General features: G+C 41.9%; 1 protein-coding gene across 6 annotated transcripts in view; it reads right to left on the minus strand.

The window, feature by feature from the left end:
- Positions 1–1655: 1655 nt before the first annotated feature.
- Positions 1656–21624, minus strand: part of FAM124A (family with sequence similarity 124 member A) — a 69767-nt gene continuing 49798 nt past the window's right edge. For all 6 annotated transcript variants that reach the window (XM_073343273.1, XM_073343264.1, XM_073343291.1 and 3 more), the window contains 2 exons: positions 17606–18345; positions 1656–6336 (listed from right to left, as the gene is read on the minus strand). In XM_073343273.1, the coding sequence (XP_073199374.1) occupies positions 5500–6336; positions 17606–18345 (1577 nt within the window). In that variant the 3' untranslated portion in view covers positions 1656–5499. The remainder of the gene's footprint in view (positions 6337–17605; positions 18346–21624) is intronic.

Raw genomic sequence — 21624 nt, forward strand, 5'->3', positions numbered from 1 at the left:
ATGGTTCATTGTCAAACTGGAGCTCACGAAAGCTCATGCTCAAATAAATTGGTTAGTCTCTAAGGTGCCACAAGTACTCCTTTTCTTTTTGCGAATACAGACTAACACGGCTGTTACTCTGAAAACTGGAGGTATGCATCTAGTGTGGGGCCTGCAGGGCGTCTATTCTAGGGCCAGTTAAGGTGACCAGATGTCCCAATTTTATAGGGACAGTCCCGATTCTTGAGTCTTTTTCTTATATAGGCTCCTATTACCCCTCCACCCCCGTCCCGATTTTTCACATTTGCAGTCTGGTCACTCTAGGTCTAATGAAAATATTGAATAGTACTAATGAGCTAGACAATGGTGTAGAGATTATGCTTATAAAATCTGCAGATAACATCAAGCTCAGAGGAGCTACAAGCACTCTTGCAGACAGAGTTAGAATTTACAATGACTTTGCTAAATTTGAGAATTGGTCTGAAAACAATAAGATGAAATTCAATATAGACAAGTGCAAAGTACTACACTTAGGAAGGAAAAATCGAACACGTAGCTACAAAATGTGGAATAACTGCCTAGGTGGTAGTACTGCTGGAAAGGCTCAGGGAGTTATGGTGGCGCACAAACTGAATATGAGTGAACAATGTGATGCAGCTGCAAAAAAAAAGGCTAATATCACTCTGGTGTGCATTAACAGGAGTGTCATATGTAAGACATGGCAGGTAATTGTCCTGCCCTACTCAGCCATGGTTAGGCCTCAGCTAAGGTATTGTGTCCAGTTCTGGACACCACACTTTAGGACAAACTGGTGAGCATTCAGAAGAGAGCGACAAAAATGAAAAAAATATTTAGAAAACCTGACCTATGAGGAAAAGTTAAAAAAACCTTTGGGTTGGACTAGATGACCTCCTGAGGTCCCTTCCAACCCTGATATTCTGTGATTCATATTCTATGAACCTGGGCATGCTCAGTCTTGAGAAAAGAAACTGGGGGGGGTGGGGGGGCGAACCACTGTAGTCTGCAAATATGTTAATGGCTGTTATAAAGGGGACAGTGATCAATTATTCTCCAAATCCACTGAAAGCAGGACAAGAAATAATGGGGTTAATTTACAGAAAGTGCGATTTAGTTTAGATAGGAAAAAATTCTAACTGTAAGGATAGGTAAGCACTGGAATAGGCTTGTAAGGGAGTTTGTGGAATCCCCATCATTGGGGGTTTTTCAGAACAGGTTAGACAAACACCTGTCAGGGATGATCTAGGTTTACTTGGGCCTGTCTCAACATAGGGAGCTGGACTAGATGACCTCCCAAGGTCCCTTCCAGCGCTACATTTCTATGATTCTAATACAGGAGACAAACTGAAGCGGGATTCATATATGTAAAATTTTTCATAACCTGTGTTAGTCATTTAGCTTTACTGGGATAGATAATTTGCAATAAGAAAAGAGAAATAAGACCTGTTTGTAGAGGTAAATCTGAGTCTAAAATAAGAGACATCTCTTGTATTTAAGGCTGTGTTTATTTTATATTTGCTCTATTGATCAACATTGCCCAGAAGTGATGTGCTTATGTCTGATACAGTGATCTTTTGAAATCTGAGGCAGGCCTTGCTAAAGTGACCAATATGACTCCACTGTGTTTAATAAATGAACACACAGAAGTTTAAATACAATTAACTTTCTGACTATTTTATTTGATAAAAGCAACACATGCTGGCATGGGAGAAGAGAAGTAGTTAAGGGGAAATCTGCAATGTTCATAACATAACAACAGTGATATGATACATAAGCAAAATGCCATAGCACGAATCTTGTGCATCTCCAGTCATCTGGATAAGTTCAACTCCCTTTTAAATTATAGAAAAGGGAACTAATGACACTTATTTTAATTGAAACACTCTTCAAAAGCTGGCTTTTATTATTATGACATAAAAGGTTCCAGTACAATATTATTATTCCGTTTCCTCTCAGTGGAGCATTCTGTGATTCCAAAATTTTGTTACACACCCCATGAATTATTCATACAGAACTTAAAAAAATAGAACATTATTTTCTAGTTAAATATCAGTAAACAGTGTAGAAGTACTTGGAAGAACAGAACCATCTGAGACAATATAAATTCTCTCTTCTGAGTCTGTTGAAATTTATTTGGCTTCCTTCCTATATTGGTTTACGTGATACAGTCTGGAGTTTAGATGTTCCCATTCCTGTATATTTACACCATATTAGTTGCTACTTGGTAATTTGCTATCTTGTGCTAATTTGCAGCCTTTCAACATCATCAGTATTTCTGATGAAGCCAGGCTATTGCTTTTAGCTACGCTGAAGTCCAGTCATAAGGCACACAGTTGGTTGACAGATATATCCAAGTCTTCTCTCCAGTAGCAGAACAAGCCAGCTTCCGTCAGGAGTCTGAATACTGACATGGTTCCAGGAACAAATAGACATGTCACCTGAAGTCAGTTCTCTGAAGATCTTTTGATTCCCTGTTCTTACGACTTTTTATAAGTATTATAAATATTGCGAATATGCTTTTTCGCCAACAATGAATGATAAAACACATTTTTTGACAAGGTTGAGCCAATTCTTTCCTGTTTATTGTCATATCTGAAAGTGGCTAATGTTGGTAAAATGGCTTCATAATGTTATTTCATCATTTATCTTTGTGCCACCACAAATTTTAGAGAAGAATATTGTGCCATTAGTCTAAACCAGGGGTGGGAAAACTTTTTGGCCTGAGGGCCACATTGGGGAATAGAAGTCGTATGGCGGCCCATGAATGCTCACAAAATTGGGGTTGGGGTGCGGGCTCTGGTTGGCGGTGCAGGCTCTGGGGTGGGGTTGTGGATGAGGAGTTTGGGGTGTAGGAGGGTGCTCTGGGCTGGGACTGAGGGATTTGGAGGGCAGGAGGGGCATCAGGGCTGGGGCATAGGGAGAAGCTCGGGGTGCAGGCTCTGAGTGGCCCTTCTCTGGTTCCAACACGGAGGCGCGGCCAGGCGGCTCTGCATGCTGCCCCATCTGCAGGCACCACCCCTGCAGCTCCCATTGGAGCACTTAGGAGCTGGAGTGGGGCCATGCTGCAGCTTCCGGGAGCCGTGTGGAGCGGCCCCCAACCCAGCACCCCAGCTGGAGTGGGGTAAGTCCCAGTGGGAGCTCGCAGGCCAGCTTAAAATGGCTCGCGAGCCAGATCCGGACTGCGGGCCTTAGTTTGACCACCCCGGTCTAAACCTTTTGGGCCTGATTCTTCACTGCCTTGCACCTTGCATAGTCATTTGCCAAGTGAGTGCAAAATGCTACCATTCTGATCTGGTGGTGTTCTACACATATTTTGCCCAGCTGTAAATAATTACTTATAGCCCATGACAGTGGAGAATCAGGCCTACTGTGCTCTAAGAGTTCTCAGACCCTGCAAAGGAGAAAGGTCTCAGAGCCTGGGCTCCAGCTGAAGTCTGAATGTTTACACTGCCATTTTTAGCTCCACAGCCCGAGCCCCACAAGCCCAAGTCAGCCGACCCAGCCTCAGACTTGCTGCTGCAGGTTTTTTAGACATACCCTAAAGTCTCACCTACACCCCAAGACTCCCACTGACTTTGATGGACTTTGGAGCAGGCCGATAGTTGGTAAACATTCAAACACCATGTTAAATCCCTCATTCATGCTGCTTCTGCTTCCAAGCATCTCTAGACAGGATTGTTTATCAAAAGTTGGAGTGAACCCAAACAGCTCTGGGTGGTAGTGGTGGGGAAAGTGCTAATATTCAGCTGGGGGTCCAGATCTGAAATACAATCCAATTTTTATAGTTAATAAGGAAGACAAGGTTTCCACGCAGTTCATGTTGTCTCAGTAGCTGACAACAGGCAGGAAACTCATAGATGAAGCAGATGCACCATTCTCTATCACAGTGAGGAAAAAAAAAAGCAAAAAATTCTGAACAGCATACAGGAGGGCCAGTGAATTGACTGCCAATTCCTGCAAGCCTTTACTGTCAATTTCCTGCCTTTTGTGGATTTGGGTTACAACTTTAATGGTGTTTAAACAGAATGATTTTATATTTATTTCTTCCAGACTTCATGTTTTTTAAGGATGGTTTGTGAAATGGTATAAACTGTATATTTAGTTGGGGGTTAGAATGGAGGTTTTTGGAGCTGTTCCACTCTCTTATGTAACTATTTATTTAGGCTGTTTTAAAATGAATAGTATTGTTGTGAGTAAGGCTGCTGAGTAATACACACAAGATCATTTTTCCTCCCTTGGCTTATTACTGACTGATCAGAGTGGATCTTCCGCAACTGTACCTGTCTATTGATTAAATACAGATTTGTATACACTACTTTAAACCAGGTAATGTTCTTAGTGCCTAGACCAGAGCAGCAGTCAGCGTCAGTACTGTTTAACACAGAGATATATTGTCAGAACAGTTTGAAATAGATGGTAGAAATCCTCATAAAGGTACTTAGCCATTTCTCAGACTAATGGCTTCTCCATTTAAACATTTTTCCAAAATACCAAATACCAGGACAGCTTGCCACTGTAACAACTTGCCAAAAATGTAACTTGATAAAAGGTACAATTCTACATGTTTTTCCCTTCAGATAAATTAAAAATTCTGATGAAAGTTTGGCAAGAAATTTGTTTTACAAAGAAATTGGGCTGCGACCACCAATATTAAGTTTATGTACGAGGTGAATTTTTTACAACCAAAATAACAAACCCCTAAAAATAGGGAGCCTGCAGTGCATTTCTAACAGTGGGTCACCCTGCTCCCTTCCCGTATGAGGTGGGGAGAAAAGCTGGTCCCCTCATGGCATTTTCCCCAAACCAGTCCCGCAGATTGGGGATGTGGTGCGGGTTCCTTCTTCCACATGAAACAAACAAGACATTCTCTCCCCAAATCTGCAGATTCTCAAAGATCAGCTGGAGGCCTGTGCCTCTACACTGGTTCTGGGGCCCTCAGCCTCCTTGTCTGGCTCCACTGGAGCCATGCTACTAGGGTCTGCCCTTTTCATACCTGCCTCTGGAACCTCATAAAGGAGGTGGGGAAGGGTTTGCCAGCGTCGAGAGAGCTTCTCAGAAAAGTTAGTGCAGCTTGAGGTTGTATTTTCCTTTCAGTATCTTTACAGCTACTTGTCAGGGGAAGGTGGGTTACCATGTGCATCCCTAGGCACTTCCTGCTCTACATGCTAATGGTCAGTCTCCCAAACCCCTTTCGCCAGAGCTAAAGGACACGGAGCACAAACCCCCTATCCGCACAGCTATAGACAGATCTACACATCGAGGATCCTCTCCACATGAATCCAGTGGACACAATCTCACCTGATATTATAATAAACATTTATGAGGCACCCATTACAATGGTGTGGGGGAACCTTTTACAACATTTAGCACACAATGGTGTAACACCTTCCCCTCAAGAAGGAGCAAGGAACCTGCCAACCCAGATGGCTCAGATAGTGGAAATGCACTACTATAATTCACATATGTACAAATTTACATTAAAAGGTTCAGCATGGAGAAAGCTCAGATGTAGAATTCCTCCTCGTTGGTTGAAGAGCCTGGCTGAATGCTGCCAGGTGTCTTCCTAGCATTCAGAGAACAAGGGTTTGCTCTTGGTGACTGTCTGAGTTGGCAGTGAGATGCTAAGGGGGATGCTGAAGATGACAAGAAAGAACTGGAAGACCACTCCGAGAGAGACGGAAGTGAACTACTAGGGAGCTCAACAGTACTGCACATGGCTGACAATGGCCTTCTCCTGGAGTCAACCCGTTTAGATCTACTGACACTTTGCCTTTGTGAGGGAAGAGAAGCTTCCAAATCACTGCAAAATCCATTAAAGGTAGAGTAGGCTGAGACCACGGACAGATCTGAAAAGGACAGCTTCATCCCTGTGTCGACATCAGTCTCCTGTGAACCCTCCAAGTCCTCAATGTTAAGCTTGGGGCTGCATCTCCATGTTTTTAACCTGTTCACAGGTGACCCAGTATTTAAAATCTGGAATGGTTCACTAAAGTGAAAGGAGTCAGAGCCTGGGGAGGAGCTTGTTGTGGGCAAGCAGAACAGAGACTTGCTTCGCTGAAATGACCATGAAATGCTGGAGGCACTACTGGATCTTCGGGTGAAGTCTCCTCGGTCACCATTTCTCAAGTCCTGCTGGGAGACACCAAGGTACTGACCAAGGCCATTTGCCCGATGCAGCTTGATTTGACCAGCTGACTTCAGATGCTCACTAATTTGATCAGGGGCAGGTCTGTGACTGTGAGGAATGTAGCTTGGTGAAGACGTGAAACAGGAATCCCTTGAAGATGGGAAATGAAGCTTGTTCCGCTTAGCAGAATTCCTATACCAAATACGTGCCTGCTGCGGGGGGGGGGGGGGGGGAAGGGGGAGGAGAGAAAAGAGGAAAGACCACATTAACACAGACTTGGCAATTTTACAACTGTAAGTCTTCATTGTTGAACTGTTACTGCATGTAACTATAAAGCAGACTGTCACTCAGTACACTCACAGTAAATATTTCACTTTAATAATAAAGAGAAAGCACTGTGCCAAAATCCAAATATTTATATAAGGGTCCTTGGAGGAAAACAAAAGTGAAGCCTGGAGCCTTAAAACTGTCCTGCCTCACAGGGTGAACTCCATGAAACAATAGTGAGATCCTGAGAAAGACACACATCTCCTGGAAGACAGGTGACATTTTAAGACTCTAGGACTGTAGCAAAATTTTCAGATGTGCTCTGAGAATTCTCTATGTAAGATTTTTAAGAACTATAGTATTCTATATGAGATTTCAAAACGCTGAGCTCAGAAAGACCCTTTTGAAAGGCATCTAATTTTATTCCAATTTAAAACAACCTGGCTCTTTACTTGTTTTTTATGTCTCATCTGACATTCAGTAAATCCTGCATTGATTGATTACACACTTAGATAGTATGTGAAAAAACAAAACTATAGGAAATTGACATAAAAAGTCTCTGGAGTTTGTGTGTTGAAGCTCAGGGCACAATTGAATGGGTGAGAAGAGCTAGTTAGTCCAGCTCACCAGGTTTTCCTTTTTAATCACAAAATCCCCAAGTTTTTCTCATTCTGAATTTTAATATATTGATTTATTTATTTAAGCTTTTATGTAAAACCCAAAGAGAAACTGTTTATTGGTATTCTACAAGTTTAACAAGCATGGACTTTTTAACTAATATAGATTATTATGCAACTTCATTCATACTCTACTTCCAGCATTTCTTCTTTTAGTAAAGGAAGTTGAAGATGAATAGTTCTTTCTCCATTCATTTCTTCACTAAGGATGGTGAGAAGTTTGCTACATTCTTCCTTTTGATTTTGACCGCTGCCATAAACCCAGAAATCTCATTCTCCCTCTTTTTCTCTGAAACTCACCACCCCTTCCACTTCTCGCTGATCCAACTCATCCCCTACCTTATATTTTGTAGGAATGAAAAGGGCAGGTTACTTAGCTGTAACTGGAGGTTCTTTGAGATGCGTGATCCCTATCTGTATTCCACTGAGGAGATTCAAAATCTGTGCTTCCTGCCTACTCTTGTGAGCCTTGGAACGACTCGTTCCTCCATGGCCGGAACTTGTTGACAGGGCAACATCCTTCTTGGACTTGGAAGAAGACTTTCGGCCATGTTTACGCGCATGCTTCCATGACTCATGGCTAGGTCCCTGCATTGGGTCTGTAGGACTGGTACTTGCAGAACCAGATGGAGGTTCCATGGTAGGGGGAGCGCTCTTAGGTTGCTCAGGCTGATGGACAGAGGGGATTCCCTGGCCAGGATCCAATTTTGGCCCCATTGCAGCCTCCATGAGGTGATTTTTGAGGCAAAGAGCTCAGCTTTCCCATGTATGGACAGGGAAGGAGAGGAAGATACTGCACCCAGACATGATGTGGGATTTCCCCAAACAGTACAAACAGCACTGGTGCTCATCACTGATGGAAAACAAGCGAGAGCAGAAAGCACAGATTTTGAATCCCCTCGGTGGAATACAATAGGGACCATCACTCGAAGAAGAACTTCAGGGCCATCAACAGCCCTTTCTCCCCAGCCTTCCAACCTCAATTCTTATGATAGAAGGGCACCAATGCCACCACTGTCACCTATAGCCTTGCCCTTATATCATTACCCTGAAACACTCCAATTCTTAGTGTCAGTCAAAACCCACTCTTTGAAAAACACTCACGTCACCCTTCTTCTCTTTTAACATTGCCCTATCTCCAAGATCTATTGTCTGAGCAAGGGACCCTTCCCCTCCCCCGCCCAACCCCCCTACTCCTAGCAAACCTTTTTTGAGTGGTTAATGACTTCCTGGATCCTTCTCCTCATATTAGTTATTTCAATGTGGCTTCAACAGTTTGTATTTAAATCACTCCTTTTGACAGTTTTACTGGAATTTCTCACATGATGCAAATACCAATTTTTGCCCCCAGATATGCTTTCATGCAATTCCCACAGACTGCAGCAGGAGCTTCACACACATCCAAAGTTAGAATTAGGCCTAAATAAGCCAATACCTTATATTTTGTCCTCCACCTCATGACTTAACATGGCATGGTTCAAATACTGTACCACAGAGACAGTGTATCAGAACTGAGAAAGTATCTCACCTCTCAAGTTTCCACATCCATTACTTGACAGCTTGCTGACTTATTCAGCAAATGACTTCATTATTTATATTTTAAATGATGTTATTACTCGATAAATTTTAAGAATTTTAAGATGGTAACAACTGGAATTTAGTGCAGATAGCAACCTACTGTTACTTTAATGCCTAGACAACGTCCAAGCATTGTTGTTGCTCATTTCTCACTAGTGCACGCCCCCATGGTCTTAGTGGCAAAGATGTGCTATTGTGTTTAAATCTTTCATTATCCATTACATTGATTTTAGAGAGAACAAGGTACTTTCACATCTGCAAAAAATTGTTCGCTCATTTGTAACTGTCCATGCCAAGGGTACGTTATGGGACATAAACCCTGTTGAGTTCACTTATGTATTGTGGATGAATACACTAACACATGAAGCTATGGTAATTCATAATACATCTTTTCATAATGTAATAAGCTGTTCTTCTTAATGCCATATAGAACTAACTGAATCTTTGAATAAAATTAACTACAGTATTGTACCAGTTTAATTAATAGATAAGGGATCATGATTTCAAGAGAGTCAAACAGAATGGGTCAAACTGAATGGTAGTCAATGAAGTTTTACCAGAGATGAATTTGGAGCTATGTTTCCAAGCTATATTATTTTTACTTATGCAGAAGGCAAGATAAGTTATTTTAGAAATTTCTGCATCAATTTGTATTTGAAGAAATTTCTGGGTAGCCTACAGAATGCAGTATTTCATTTTCAAGGACACAAACAAATTATCCCATTACTTTGTGTGTTTGTGCAGGAAATTATTTTGTTATATTGTTGTCAAGTATATGAATACAGTTTACACTCACTAATGATTCAGATTTTTCTGCAGAATTGTTCTACTGTGAGATAATCCATCTGTTTGCCATACAGCTGAAGTAATTAAAAAATAAATAGTTGATAAATATTTAGACAAAATATGCACCAGTAAAAACTGAAGCTAGACTCAATGGGCTTCCCTGCAGGTGTTAAGAGTTCTTATTTGTGGATTCCTGGACTAGGGCCTTTGAAACATTAGATCACAAATACAGTTATCAAGTCAAATGACTTGTACTAGAAAATCTAAAAAATGCTTTGGGGGACAGATGTACCATTGACAAAGAGGCTGGTCTTATGGATAATGCAAAGGACTGGAAATCCAAAGGAGATATGGATTCTACTCTTGCACTGTCAAGTCTTTGGCAAGTTACCATATCCCTGCACCAGTTTCTTTGTGTTAAAATATTTGTAATGTAATGACCTATAGTTTATGGGTCACATTTTCAAATACCATCTTAAATTATATGGGCAAGTGCAATATTTTCTGGAACACTTTCAGAAGCCCTTTATCCCATATCATGGGAAACTATCCTAACAGTGAGATGTATTAGACTGTATAATAATCTCCCAAGTGAAGTAGTGGAAATTCCATCTCTTGGCACATTTTATACCAGACCAGAGAAAACTCTAGCAAATATAGATTAGTGCAGAGGTGGGCAAACTATGGCCCAGAGGTCACATCCAGCCCGCGGGACCGTCCTGCCCGGCCCCTGAGCTCCTGGCCCAGGAAGCTCGACCCCGGCCTCTCCCCTGCTGTGCCCCTCCCCCGCAGCCATGCCGCCACGCGGGCAGCACGGCTTGCACCCGGCTACCTCCCAGACTTTCCAGTAAGCCTGTCCTGCCGCTCTGAGTTGCATGGTAAAAAGGGGCTGGGGCTGTGTAGATAAGGGGCAGGAGGTCCTGGGGGGCAGTCAGGGGACAGAGGGCAGTTGGATGGGGCAGAGGTTCGGAGGGGACGGTCAGGAAACAGGGAGCAGGGAGGTTGGATTGGGGGTGGGGGGTCAGGGAGCAGGGGGGGTTGGGATGGGGGGGCAGTTAGGAATGGGGGTCCCAGGAGGGGGCAGTCAGGGCACAAGGAGTGGGGGGGGTTGGATGGGTCAGGGGTCCCAGGGGGCCTGTTAGGGGGCAGAGGTGTGGATGGGGTCAGGGCAGTCAGGGGGCAGGAGGGTTGGATAGGAAGTGGGGTCCCAGGGGGGCAGTTAGGGACGGGGGTCCCGGGAGGAGGTGGTCAGGGGATGGGAAGTGGGAAGGACCAGACAGAGGGTGGGGACCAGGCTGTTTGCGGAGGCACAGCCTTCCCTACCCAGACCTCCATACTGTTTTGCAACCCCGATGTGGGCCTTGGGCCAAAAAGTTTGCCCACCCCTGAATTAGTGGATACTCCTCTATTGGTAGAGAGCTGGAGTGGATAAAATGAATAGGACTTTTCCCTCTCTAAATTCTCTGATTTGCTGGATATCACAGAGGGAAAACCATATTTTAGCCTGGATTAAAACTCAGGGGAAATTGGCTCCCAGTCCTGTGTTGAGGCCACTATGCCATGCCTTTACTTACTAGCCAACTACTGTATTCAGAGAGCTAGGCAGTCTGCTGTTCCTCTTTGCCTTTACCAATTAAATGTATATAACATTTAAAAAAAAATAAAAGAATTGGAACCCATTTTCAAAATGTGATGGACCATAATGAGCCATGAAACATGAGCGAGAGAGACTGATCTTCCTCTGCTACTCTGACCTTGGAGAGATGAAAAGAGAAAAACCAGTGTTTTTCTCTTTTCAAGTAAATGACATGGACATCTCAGATGTTCTTTTTAGCATAATGCCTTTATATTCCCCATGTGGGGCAAATCTTTTGTCTGACTTCAGAAGCAAAATCTCATCAACTAACTCTTTTTTTTCCCCTTCAGCCTCCTTACAGTTTGCTTTTTGCAATGCCCATTACCTCACTGCAGACTGACAAAGCAATGTCTGGTATATCTGTGCTGCTTGTGCTAGAAACAAAAGCTCCAGCTACACTGGAAAAGGATCAGCCATCTGACAGAACAGAAATGCTGTGTACAAACTGACATGCCACTTGCACAGCCTCTAGAACACCAAAAAGGTTGATTTTGATTGAAATTCCAAATAGAGAGGACGATATATCTGTCCACACCATCTAAGCCTTTGCATGAATACCCATCAGAAAACAACTGTTGATTGAACAGATTAGCTCTATAATAAAAAAAAATATATTTTTAAAACCTAATGCTTGGTCTGTTACCCATGCTCACTGTAGTCTTCACAAATCTTCATAAAGTCTATGGGAAATTACAATCTCTCCACATCTCAACAGAATTTTTGGAGGATAACCAGTCAAACATTCAGAAATGAAGGAAACAACTTTTGGTGAAAGCTACAGAGATCTACAGAGGCTATATTATTAGGGCCTCATACATCTGATGAGAAGAATCCAGGACTGCTAGTTAACGTTTTGCATGTTGACAGAAGAAAGGAAATTCCTACCTTAAAAAAAAAAAATTCTCTTATTAGTCATTATTTTTATTTCAGTAGTTCCTAGAGGCCTCAACTGAGACCAGGGCCCTGTATAAACACAGAGTAAGGGACAATCCCGACTACAAAGATTTAAGGGTCAGATTTTGACCCTTCCTTACACCAATTAGTATCTTACTCTGTTAGATGGGCTGTTGTATTAATTTCAATGGAATATATGGACCCAAAGAGTCAAACGTGTTAAAATGACCTTGTCAGAGATCTCCACCTGCTTAGTACCATGGTAAACACATTATTACAAATCTGTTAAATCCTTGATTAAAGATACAGAGAAGAAGGAAACAGTTCAGCATTTGACATGTAAAGTAAGTAAGGCTTTTATTTTGATAACATCCCTTGTTCTCTTTCCCTTTAGCTGGAGAGAGTCTTTAGAAGGAAACCCCCCCATTTGGCAGTTTCTTAGATGGCATTAAAGATAGTAATAACTGTCCTTTTTTGGGGGGAGGAGGGAGGGAAAGAAATGAGCTGAGATGAACTGGAGCTGTGATTACTATTGTTGTTGAAGTCTGATCCAGTTTCCCAGAAGACAAAACAAGACAAATACACACAAAAGAGGAGAGAAAAGAATAGCAAATATAGAAAATGCAGCTTCTGTCTCTGGTTGACTTTCACTTGCAACCTCACTGATGGCAAAACACAGGTATAGCACTTAGTCTTATTAGCTTCTCTGAGACCTGGCGAACTCGTACCAGCACCAAGCTACTTAGAACATTGCTTTTAGTTTCCTCTCTGGGCACAGTTTCATCAATGTTGCAAAATATCCAGTCTTGGCTGCCTAAGGCAGACTCTTATTAGACAAGAAGAAAACAAGAGAGGGATACGAAGGAGAACCAAGTGAAGGAAAAGGACACACACACGGGGAAGGGATGACAAAATCTCACATCCCAGTTGATGGTTGGGATTTAGCCAGAGCCAGTGGAGGAGGTGACATCATCAGGATCCCTCTCTTTCTCTCTCTCTGACCCAGTCTGGTCAGGACATCTCTCAGGACCAGGGCAACTAAGACTGAACAGTGTCATCATAGATCCTGGGGTTCCAGGAGATGGCATGGGTGGCAGCCAGGATGTGAAGCTCACTCCTTCCTTGTCTTTCAGTCAGCCAACATCCACATCCGTCCGCAATCCCCCCTGCTCCCCGAAGTCTTTTCTTTTTAAGAACCCAAAAAGGAGTGTGGGGTGTGTGTGTGTGTGATGGAATAGCCCATCCCCTCATTATTTTGTTTACTAATTAGGCCTAATTCCCAACATACCAATATTGATCCACTGATTTTTGATCCTACACTTTTCTTGTTTGCCAGGCATGATCCTTGAGTTATACTAGTAGGCCTCTTTGTTTGGACTAATTCAATCTGTCTGTCTTCCTTTTGCACCTTTCCCTATCAACATTTGTTGTTATAGCTTATTGTGACATTTTATAAACTTTCACTCACTTTTTACAGCTGAGCTCACAATTACAGTAAATTTGTAGTCCCAGTCATCACAACAGGAATCTTGTAACATTATATATCTACACTGGCTTTTTCTGACTGTATGTTATGTTTAAAATGGCATTCAGTATATTGATATGCTATTAAAGGTAATTTTTTAAATAAAAAGATATAAAAGAGGTTGTCTCTCTCTCGCTCATGGTGAAGGACAGAATGGCTGAAAGATCACTTCCTGTTTTACTTAGCTTCCAAGACCTCAATTTAGGATTGTGTGTTTCTATTAAAACCATCACTGATACTAGAGAACCCACAAACATCTAAGGTAGAAAAGGCAAAGCACATCTTGAGGGAGAAACACCAAGAGGACAAGATTTTTAAAAATACGAAGCAAAAGTTAGGTTCTTATATCTGTAACTAGACACAGGTCTTATCAAGTCAACGGTCTGCCATTTTCAGCAACATGTCCAACACATGCCTATCAAAAGATGTGGTGTACCTCATCCAGTGCACTAAATTCCCCAATAAAAACTATGTGGGTGAAACCAGACAATCACTATGCTCTCAAATGAACCCACACAGAAAAACGATAAAAGATAAAAATACCACAGCACCCATGGGGGAACACTTTTCACAAAACGATCACTCCATATATGACCTCTCAGTCCTTGTCCTCAAAGGAAACCTACACAAAAGATGAGGCTAGAAGCTTAAATTCATAACTTTACTAGATACTAAAAATCTAAAGACACTGGATTTATGGCTTAGTACAACAATCTATAAGCCACCAATCTCCCTTTTTGTCTTATAAGTGCTGGAGTGTTAACAGGACACTTCACCTTGAATGGTCGCTTGAAATATGTGTTAACTATTTATGCTAAACAATCTGTTCCACCTTGTACTTAGCTGTGATGCTCTGAGTACTTTCCCAGACCTCAAGAAGAGCCCCGCGTAGCTTGAAAGCTTGTCTTTTTTACCAGCAGAAGTTGGTCCAATAAAAGATATGACCTCACCCACCCTGTTTCTCTAATTTTCAGCACACTAAGAAATTAAAGGAAACCTTTGTAAAAGCTATTCTTTTTGTCCTTCCAGTCAGAATTCCTCCTTGCCTTCCTTTCCTTTTACTGTTCATCAAATTTGTTCTATCCACCTGCACCATTAATTTAAGATGTCTCATGCTTTTCTTTAAATCGCCATCCTTTCGTTTTGTTCCGCAGAAGTCGCATTTCTCCGCCTTTTTGGGGGGCTGCCCTTGACTTTCTATTTCCTTTACACCTCCTTTGATTTCTAGTTAGTTTGTTCCCCTCTTTTCCCTTTTTATTTGTTCTTTTAATTGCAATTGCTCAGACTTTGGAAATGGAAATGCATACTGCTATTTGTCTCAAAAAGTGTTTGTAGCTATACCGGTTTTGAACACAGGCAAGATAGATAAAGGCAAACCTTTCACTGAATTAACAAATAAATAGTCATATACAAGCTTCTGATCCCTTTTTATATAGTACAACTTATTTGTTGATATTCATTTAGCTCAGTAACCTTAATTCTTTGTGTATTTAAATTTTCTGTACTGTACATATTTATCAGGATCACACAGAATGCCTTCATTTACATAGGTGGAATACCTCTGCACTCACAGATTTACTTCTGGGAGTTACACTGAAATGCTTGACAGTTATTTACTGAACTACTACATACATTGTAAAAATTCAACATATGAAAATAATGACAGAACCAATACTGATCATAGACAATCTTGCTCACGCTAATTCAACAACATAGCTACCATTGACTTCAGCTGGAATAAGATCAGGCTGTCTGAGTTAATTTGAGGAAGCAGACAAAGCAAAGATGCCACAACAAAACATTTTTGCGGGGTTTTATGTTTGCAAACAAAGGATATCAAATGCCAGACTCATCCATTAATAGGTTTTTTTTCTTGCTCTTAATCTAAGGGCCCCGATAATTGCATATGCAGAACGGGTTAAGAGGATGGAGCAATCTTACTGGTTGGCAGGAGTCCCAACCCCTGTAAGCATGCCACAAGATACACACAGGTCACATTGCTGAGGTATATTAAAATCCCAGTCACATTAAGTACTTTCTTGTTACTCCGAAGTATAAATTTATTATTGGTGGGTATAAGTGATACTTTTGGCATGTGTAGATAATCTCAGTTTTTAGCAATCAAAATATTCTTGTTATTAATAACACAAACCTATATGCAAGTTGAAAAATGTTAAAATGTCATTTTGATGAGAGGTGAAAATTAATACGGCTACTGTGGCAATAGCCATGGAATGTTTAGACCCCTATACAGTACCCTACACACAGACATTACAATTTTTTTCATTCAGTGTCATTGTGCTGTAAATTATTGTAGTTGGAAGATTCACTATTAAAAACTGGAAATCAGAGAGAATTGCTGTAGCTCACGAAAGCTTATGCTCAAATAAATTGGTTAGCCTCTAAGGTGCCACTAGTACTCCTTTTCTTTTTGCGAATACAGACTAACACGGCTGCTACTCTGAAAAGAGATTACTAATAGGATATGGACCCTTTAATCTATAGAAGAAAAGCAATAAGTGAAGGTGATCCCAAGTGGCTACCACATCAAGGTGGTTCGTGGCCATTTTGAAATAAACTGGTTATCCCAACCTAGTGCCTATCCAGTCCACGTCACAAAAACCAGTCCAACAACTAAAGAATTAGTGGCAGTCTCAGCAGAGAGGCCAAGGACTGGATGGTCAGGAAGCGTGAATTGCCTTCTCAGCTGCAGTCAGACTTGAGGCACCTATGTGGGGCAGTGCAGTTGCTGCCAGTGGGATAGAGCTTCTACATAGGTGGGATCTGCAAGATGGTCTGCGCACACCCAACTCTGCAGAAGCGTGCGGAGGACAGAAGGAGATATGGGTGCTCAGCAAGTTCAAGCAGAACCTCCCACAATTGTCAGCATCCTGAGCTCCACGAAGCAAAAGGATCAAACCTGGGGTGCCTGTTCTGTAGACAGAGGACTTCAGTAGCAAGGGCACCTTTCACAAAGAAAATTCACTGTAAACCTCCCCCCTTTAAAATCGGAATGATTACATTCTTCTAAATGTAAGGGTCTAACTTTCCTTGACACACATGCTTAGCCCTATTAGCATTAAGAGCATGTGTATTTCGGGGATGATCTGTCCTGTGGATTTTTAAAAATAAAGTGAGCATTAATAGTGGGAGTGGGCTATTTTTATTAAGCAGAAATATAAATCACAAAGTATTTAAGAATAAAAGGTTAAGCAAGCCTCAGGAAACCTCTTTAGCGAAGCAGTGGCTTTGAGGCACATTGTTAAGCAAAAAGCCACAATGTGTAACTGTGAAGCAACATGCCTCTGTTCAAGCTGTTGTATGTATCTTGATGAAGAGTGCAGTTTTGGAAAGCTTGCTATTTGTTATTCTATTTAACTCACTTGCATATGTTGAAGTGACTCCGAGCAGCCTTAGATACAGTATGGGTACTGTGCCTTTCACAACCTTTCCCCTCCTATTGACCAAACTCTCCATAGAATCTGTCTATGAGTACATGCAGCTTGAGATAAGATTGAGAGGGCAGACTGCAGGGAGCATGTCTCCTAAACAGCTCAGGTTGCTTCTCTGCTTCTCTCTCCTTTTTTCTGGGTCTGATAGCTATTTTGCAGAACAAGAAGATTCTTGGGCCATCTATTGAGGTGCAGTTGGTCACGCAGTGTTTTAATACATATGTAAGAAAATAATTTGTACTATCAAAAATTCTGTTTACCGCTAATAAAAAGCTCGTAACTAATAGCTATTTTATAAACGTGTGTGACCTGGGTACTCATGTTTCTTATAAAAACTGCAAAAACATGCACCTTTAGCTATCAGTTCACAATCTTTCCCATTTCTACACTTGGCTCATCTCAGTCTCTTCTTTGCCGAACATGGGGCTAAGGGATATCTGAACATCATGGTATCACCTATAGCTGTATTGATTTTTATATTTTTCCACGCATACAGCATTTTATAAGCTCTCTTTTTAGCAGTATTTTCTTGGGTCTGCCTACCAGGATATTGTTATGGAAGCCCCACTCTTTATTTGCTGTTCTGGGACAAATTAGCATTCTTATACAAATTAACAAATAGATTTCTGTTTCATCACATAAAAAAATAGAGATGTTAGAGAATACCTGCAAAAGGATCTTATTCCCATCATGGTCTTCTGTTTGCCACCTGCCTTCACTGATTGGGCTACAAGGACTGGGCAAGAGAGGAACAAGCTGTCCAACATCTTCTACTCGGAATTCCAGCACCGCTGACTCTGTAGGGGTTGGAATCTGGCCCTTAGGGAGTCTTTTTAAAGAGAACTGAATGTCTATATCCATGTTAGAATAGACAGGAAAGACACAAAAATCTGCCTTTTTCTGACACACTGGTCTTTTCAGGATTAACTGGTACAGTTTCATAATGTCAACAAAGTTTTCATTCCTGCAGTATATGGCAAAGCGGATAATTTCTCTCCCATAATGCACTGGTCGGATGGCCCACAAAGGGGTCCCATGGGCCAAAGTGAAGAAGTCCTGACTACATGGCATGTAAGGGAGGAACTTGCCATGCACTCGTTCTGTATGGTGGTAATGCCAAGGTGGTCTCTGAAAGGTTTCATGGAGCTGTAAGATTGGTTCTTCTCCATATTCCTCTTGCAAAAACAGAATGACTGCTAGGGCAGGCTGAGAAACAGCAGCCTTACCAGACTTCCTGTGCTTCCTCGAGACCCGTCTTTCTGAGACCTGGAACAACTGGAGGTCTGGATGGATCCATGCTAACAGTTTATCAATGGCTTGCTGGAGAACTTTGGATTCACCAGGGTCTGTGATTATATGTATACTAACAAGGAAAGGGTCCTGATTGTCTTCCACAGAAAGTTCACCTGATAGTATAAAAAAAACAAAATCTGTATTAGGTTTTAAAAATTTATTAATTCCTCGTATTGTGACGTGATTTATGTAGGTTTTGAAGGAGAAATACATTATTCAGTCAGTTACGTGATTTTTCTATATCAAGCTTGCCTACAATAGTCAGTAATATCTAGAGGTAAATATAGCCATAAATAAAAGAACCTAACAGAAAACAAACTAGTATTTATCAAGACAATATACTGCAATAATTATTATTTATACTACTCAAAATGGGCTAGGCACTGTACATTCCTGTGTAGAAAGAGACAGCCGCCTGCCAAAGAGTTTACAGTCTGAAAGGCAAAAAAAACAAAGAATTGGGAGAAAGCAAAACAACAAACAAAATGGTCAGGATCAAAATGGGTATCTGGCTTGTTCATTCCATGTTTTCGTTTTAATTTGTGCCACCTGGCTTTGTGCATGAAATTTACACAATGGAATTCTATTCTATCACCTTGCCATTAGTATTTCCCACCAAGTTAGAGTATTCAAGGGGCCTGAAGGCAAGTATCAGAAGATTGTATATGCGTAGTGAAGATATCTGCTTAGTACTAGCAAGTAGCACAAACATCATGGTATTCAAAAGCTGAACATCATTCAGGCAAAAATTACTTGTTACCCCTCAAATGCATGAGGGAATCTCTATGATGTAGTCCCTGAAATCTCCATGACTACAAAGAAGTAGGTTTGGCTAATACCAAGTGACAGCTGATTGGAGGTCAGTGGAGACATTGCCAATTTCGCTCTGTTGAAGCTGTGTGTGAAGAGAGGTGTATGTAAGCAGAGACCCCAGAGAGCTCAATAAATTACTTGGCTAATTTAGCTATTTAGTTGAACTTAGGGCTGTCAAGCAATTAAAAAAATTAATCACAATTAATCACATGATTAAAAAATTAAATGCGATTAATCGCTCTGTTAAACAATAGAATACCATCTATTTAAATTATTTTTGGATGTTTTCTACATTTTCAAATATATTTCAACTGCAACACAGAATACAAAGTGTATAGTGCTCACTTTATATTCATTTTTATATCAAATATTTGCAGTGTAGAAAACAAAAGAAATAGTATTTTTCAATTCACCTAATACAAGTACTGTAGTGCAATCTCTTTATCATGAAGGTCAAACTTACAAATGTAGAATTATGTACAAAAAAACTGCACTCAAAACCAAAACAATATAAAACTTTAGAGCCTACAAGTCCAATCAGTCTTACTTCTTGTTCAGCCAACCGCTCAGAAAACAAGTTTGTTTACATTTACAGGAGATAATGTTGCCCATTTCTTGTTTACAATGTCACCTGAAAGCGAGAACAGGTGTTCGCATGGCACTGTTGTAGCCGGCGTCACAAGATGTTTACGTGCCAGATGCACTAAAGATTCATATGTCCCGTCATGCTTCAACCACCCTTCCAGAGGACATGCCTCCATGCTGATGACGAGTTCTGCTCGATAACTATCTAAAGCAGTGCGGACTGAAGCATGTTTATTTTCATGATCTAAGTCAAATGCCAACAGCAGAAAGTGATTCGGGTTCTGTAGTTTCTGCATCAGAGTGTTGCTCCTTTAAGACTTCTGAAAGCATGCTCCACACCTCATCCCTTTCAGATTTTGGAAGGCGCTTCTTGGGTTGAGTGCGGTAGCTATCTTTAGAAATTTCACATTGGTACCTTCTTTGCATTTTGTCAAATTTGCAGTGAAAGTGTTCTTGAAAAAGAACATGTGCTGGGTCATCATCCTAGATTGGTATAAACACGAAATATATGACAGAATGCGGGTAAAACAGAGCAGGAGACATACAATTCCCCCCCCCCCAGGAGTTCAGTCACAAATTTAAACAAACACATTTTTTTTTTTAACAAGCGTCATCAGCATGGAGGCATGTCCTCTGGAACGGTGGCCAAAGCATGAGGAGGCATATGAATCTTTAGTGCATCTGGCATGTAAATATATTGTGACACTGGCTACAACAGTGCCATGCAAACGCCTGTTCTCACTTTCAGGTGACGCTGTAATTAAGAAGTGGGCAGCATTATCTCCTGTAAATGTAAACAAACTTGTTTTTCTTAGCCAGGGGTGGGCAAACTGCGGCCTGCGGGCTGGATCCGGCCCATCAGGTCTTTGGATCCAGCCTGTGGGACTGCCCTCTGTGGTGCCGCAGGCCCCACGCCACTCTCAGAAGTGGCTGGCACCATGTCCCTGTCGTCCCTATGCGGTAGAGGGCTCCGTGCATTGCCCTTGCCTCCACGCACCGCCCCCCGCAGCTCCCATTGGCCGGGAATGGGGAGGTACCTGGAGGCGTGGCAAGGGCAGTGCATGGAGCCCTGTGCCCCCCTGCTCTCCCAGGGGCTGAGCAGGGCGGTGGCTCTGGCCACTTCCCAGAGTGGCACAGCTGGGGCCAGGCCAGGCATGCAGGGAGACTGCCCAGGCTCCGGCGTGCGCTGCTGCCACCCCAGAGCCACTTTAGGTAAGCAGCGTCGGGCCGGAGCCCGCACCCCGAACCCCTCCTGCACCCCACCCCCCAACTCCCTGCCCTGAGCCCCGTTGCACCCCGCACCCCTCCTGCACCTCTGCCCTGAGCCCCCTGCACTCCCCACCCCTCCTGCACCCAACCCCCTTTCCTGAGCCCCCTCATACACCCTGCACCCCTCCTCTGCCCCAATCCCTTGCCCTGAGCCCATTCCTGCACACTGCACCCCCTCCCACACCCTGCACTCCCTTCCGCACACCAACCCCCTGCCCCAGCCCTGCATACAATTTCCCCACCCAGATGTAGCCCTCGGCCCAAAAAGTTTGCCCACCCCTGGTCTTAGCGATTGGCTGAACAAGAAGTAGGACTGAGTGGACTTGTAGGCTCTAAAGTTTTACATTGTTTTGTTTTTGAGTGCAGTTTTTTTGTACATAATTCTACATTTGTAAGTTTGACTTTCATGATAAAGAGATCTCACTACAGTACTTGTATGAGGTGAATTGAAAAACATGTTCTTTTGTTTATCATTTTTACAGTGCAAATATTTGTAATAAAAACTATATAAAGTGAGCACTGTCCACTTTGTATTCTGTGTTGTAATTGAAATGGATATATTAGAAAATATAGAAAAACATCCAAAAATATTTAATACATTTCAATTGGTATTCTATTGTTTAACAGTGCAATTAAAACTGTGATTAATAATGATTAATATTTTTAATTGCAATTAATTTTTTTGAGTTTATCATATGAGCTAACTGCAATTACTTGACAACCCT

The sequence above is a fragment of the Lepidochelys kempii genome, chromosome 1, assembly GCF_965140265.1.
Source record: "Lepidochelys kempii isolate rLepKem1 chromosome 1, rLepKem1.hap2, whole genome shotgun sequence".
Lineage (NCBI taxonomy): Eukaryota > Metazoa > Chordata > Testudines > Cheloniidae > Lepidochelys > Lepidochelys kempii.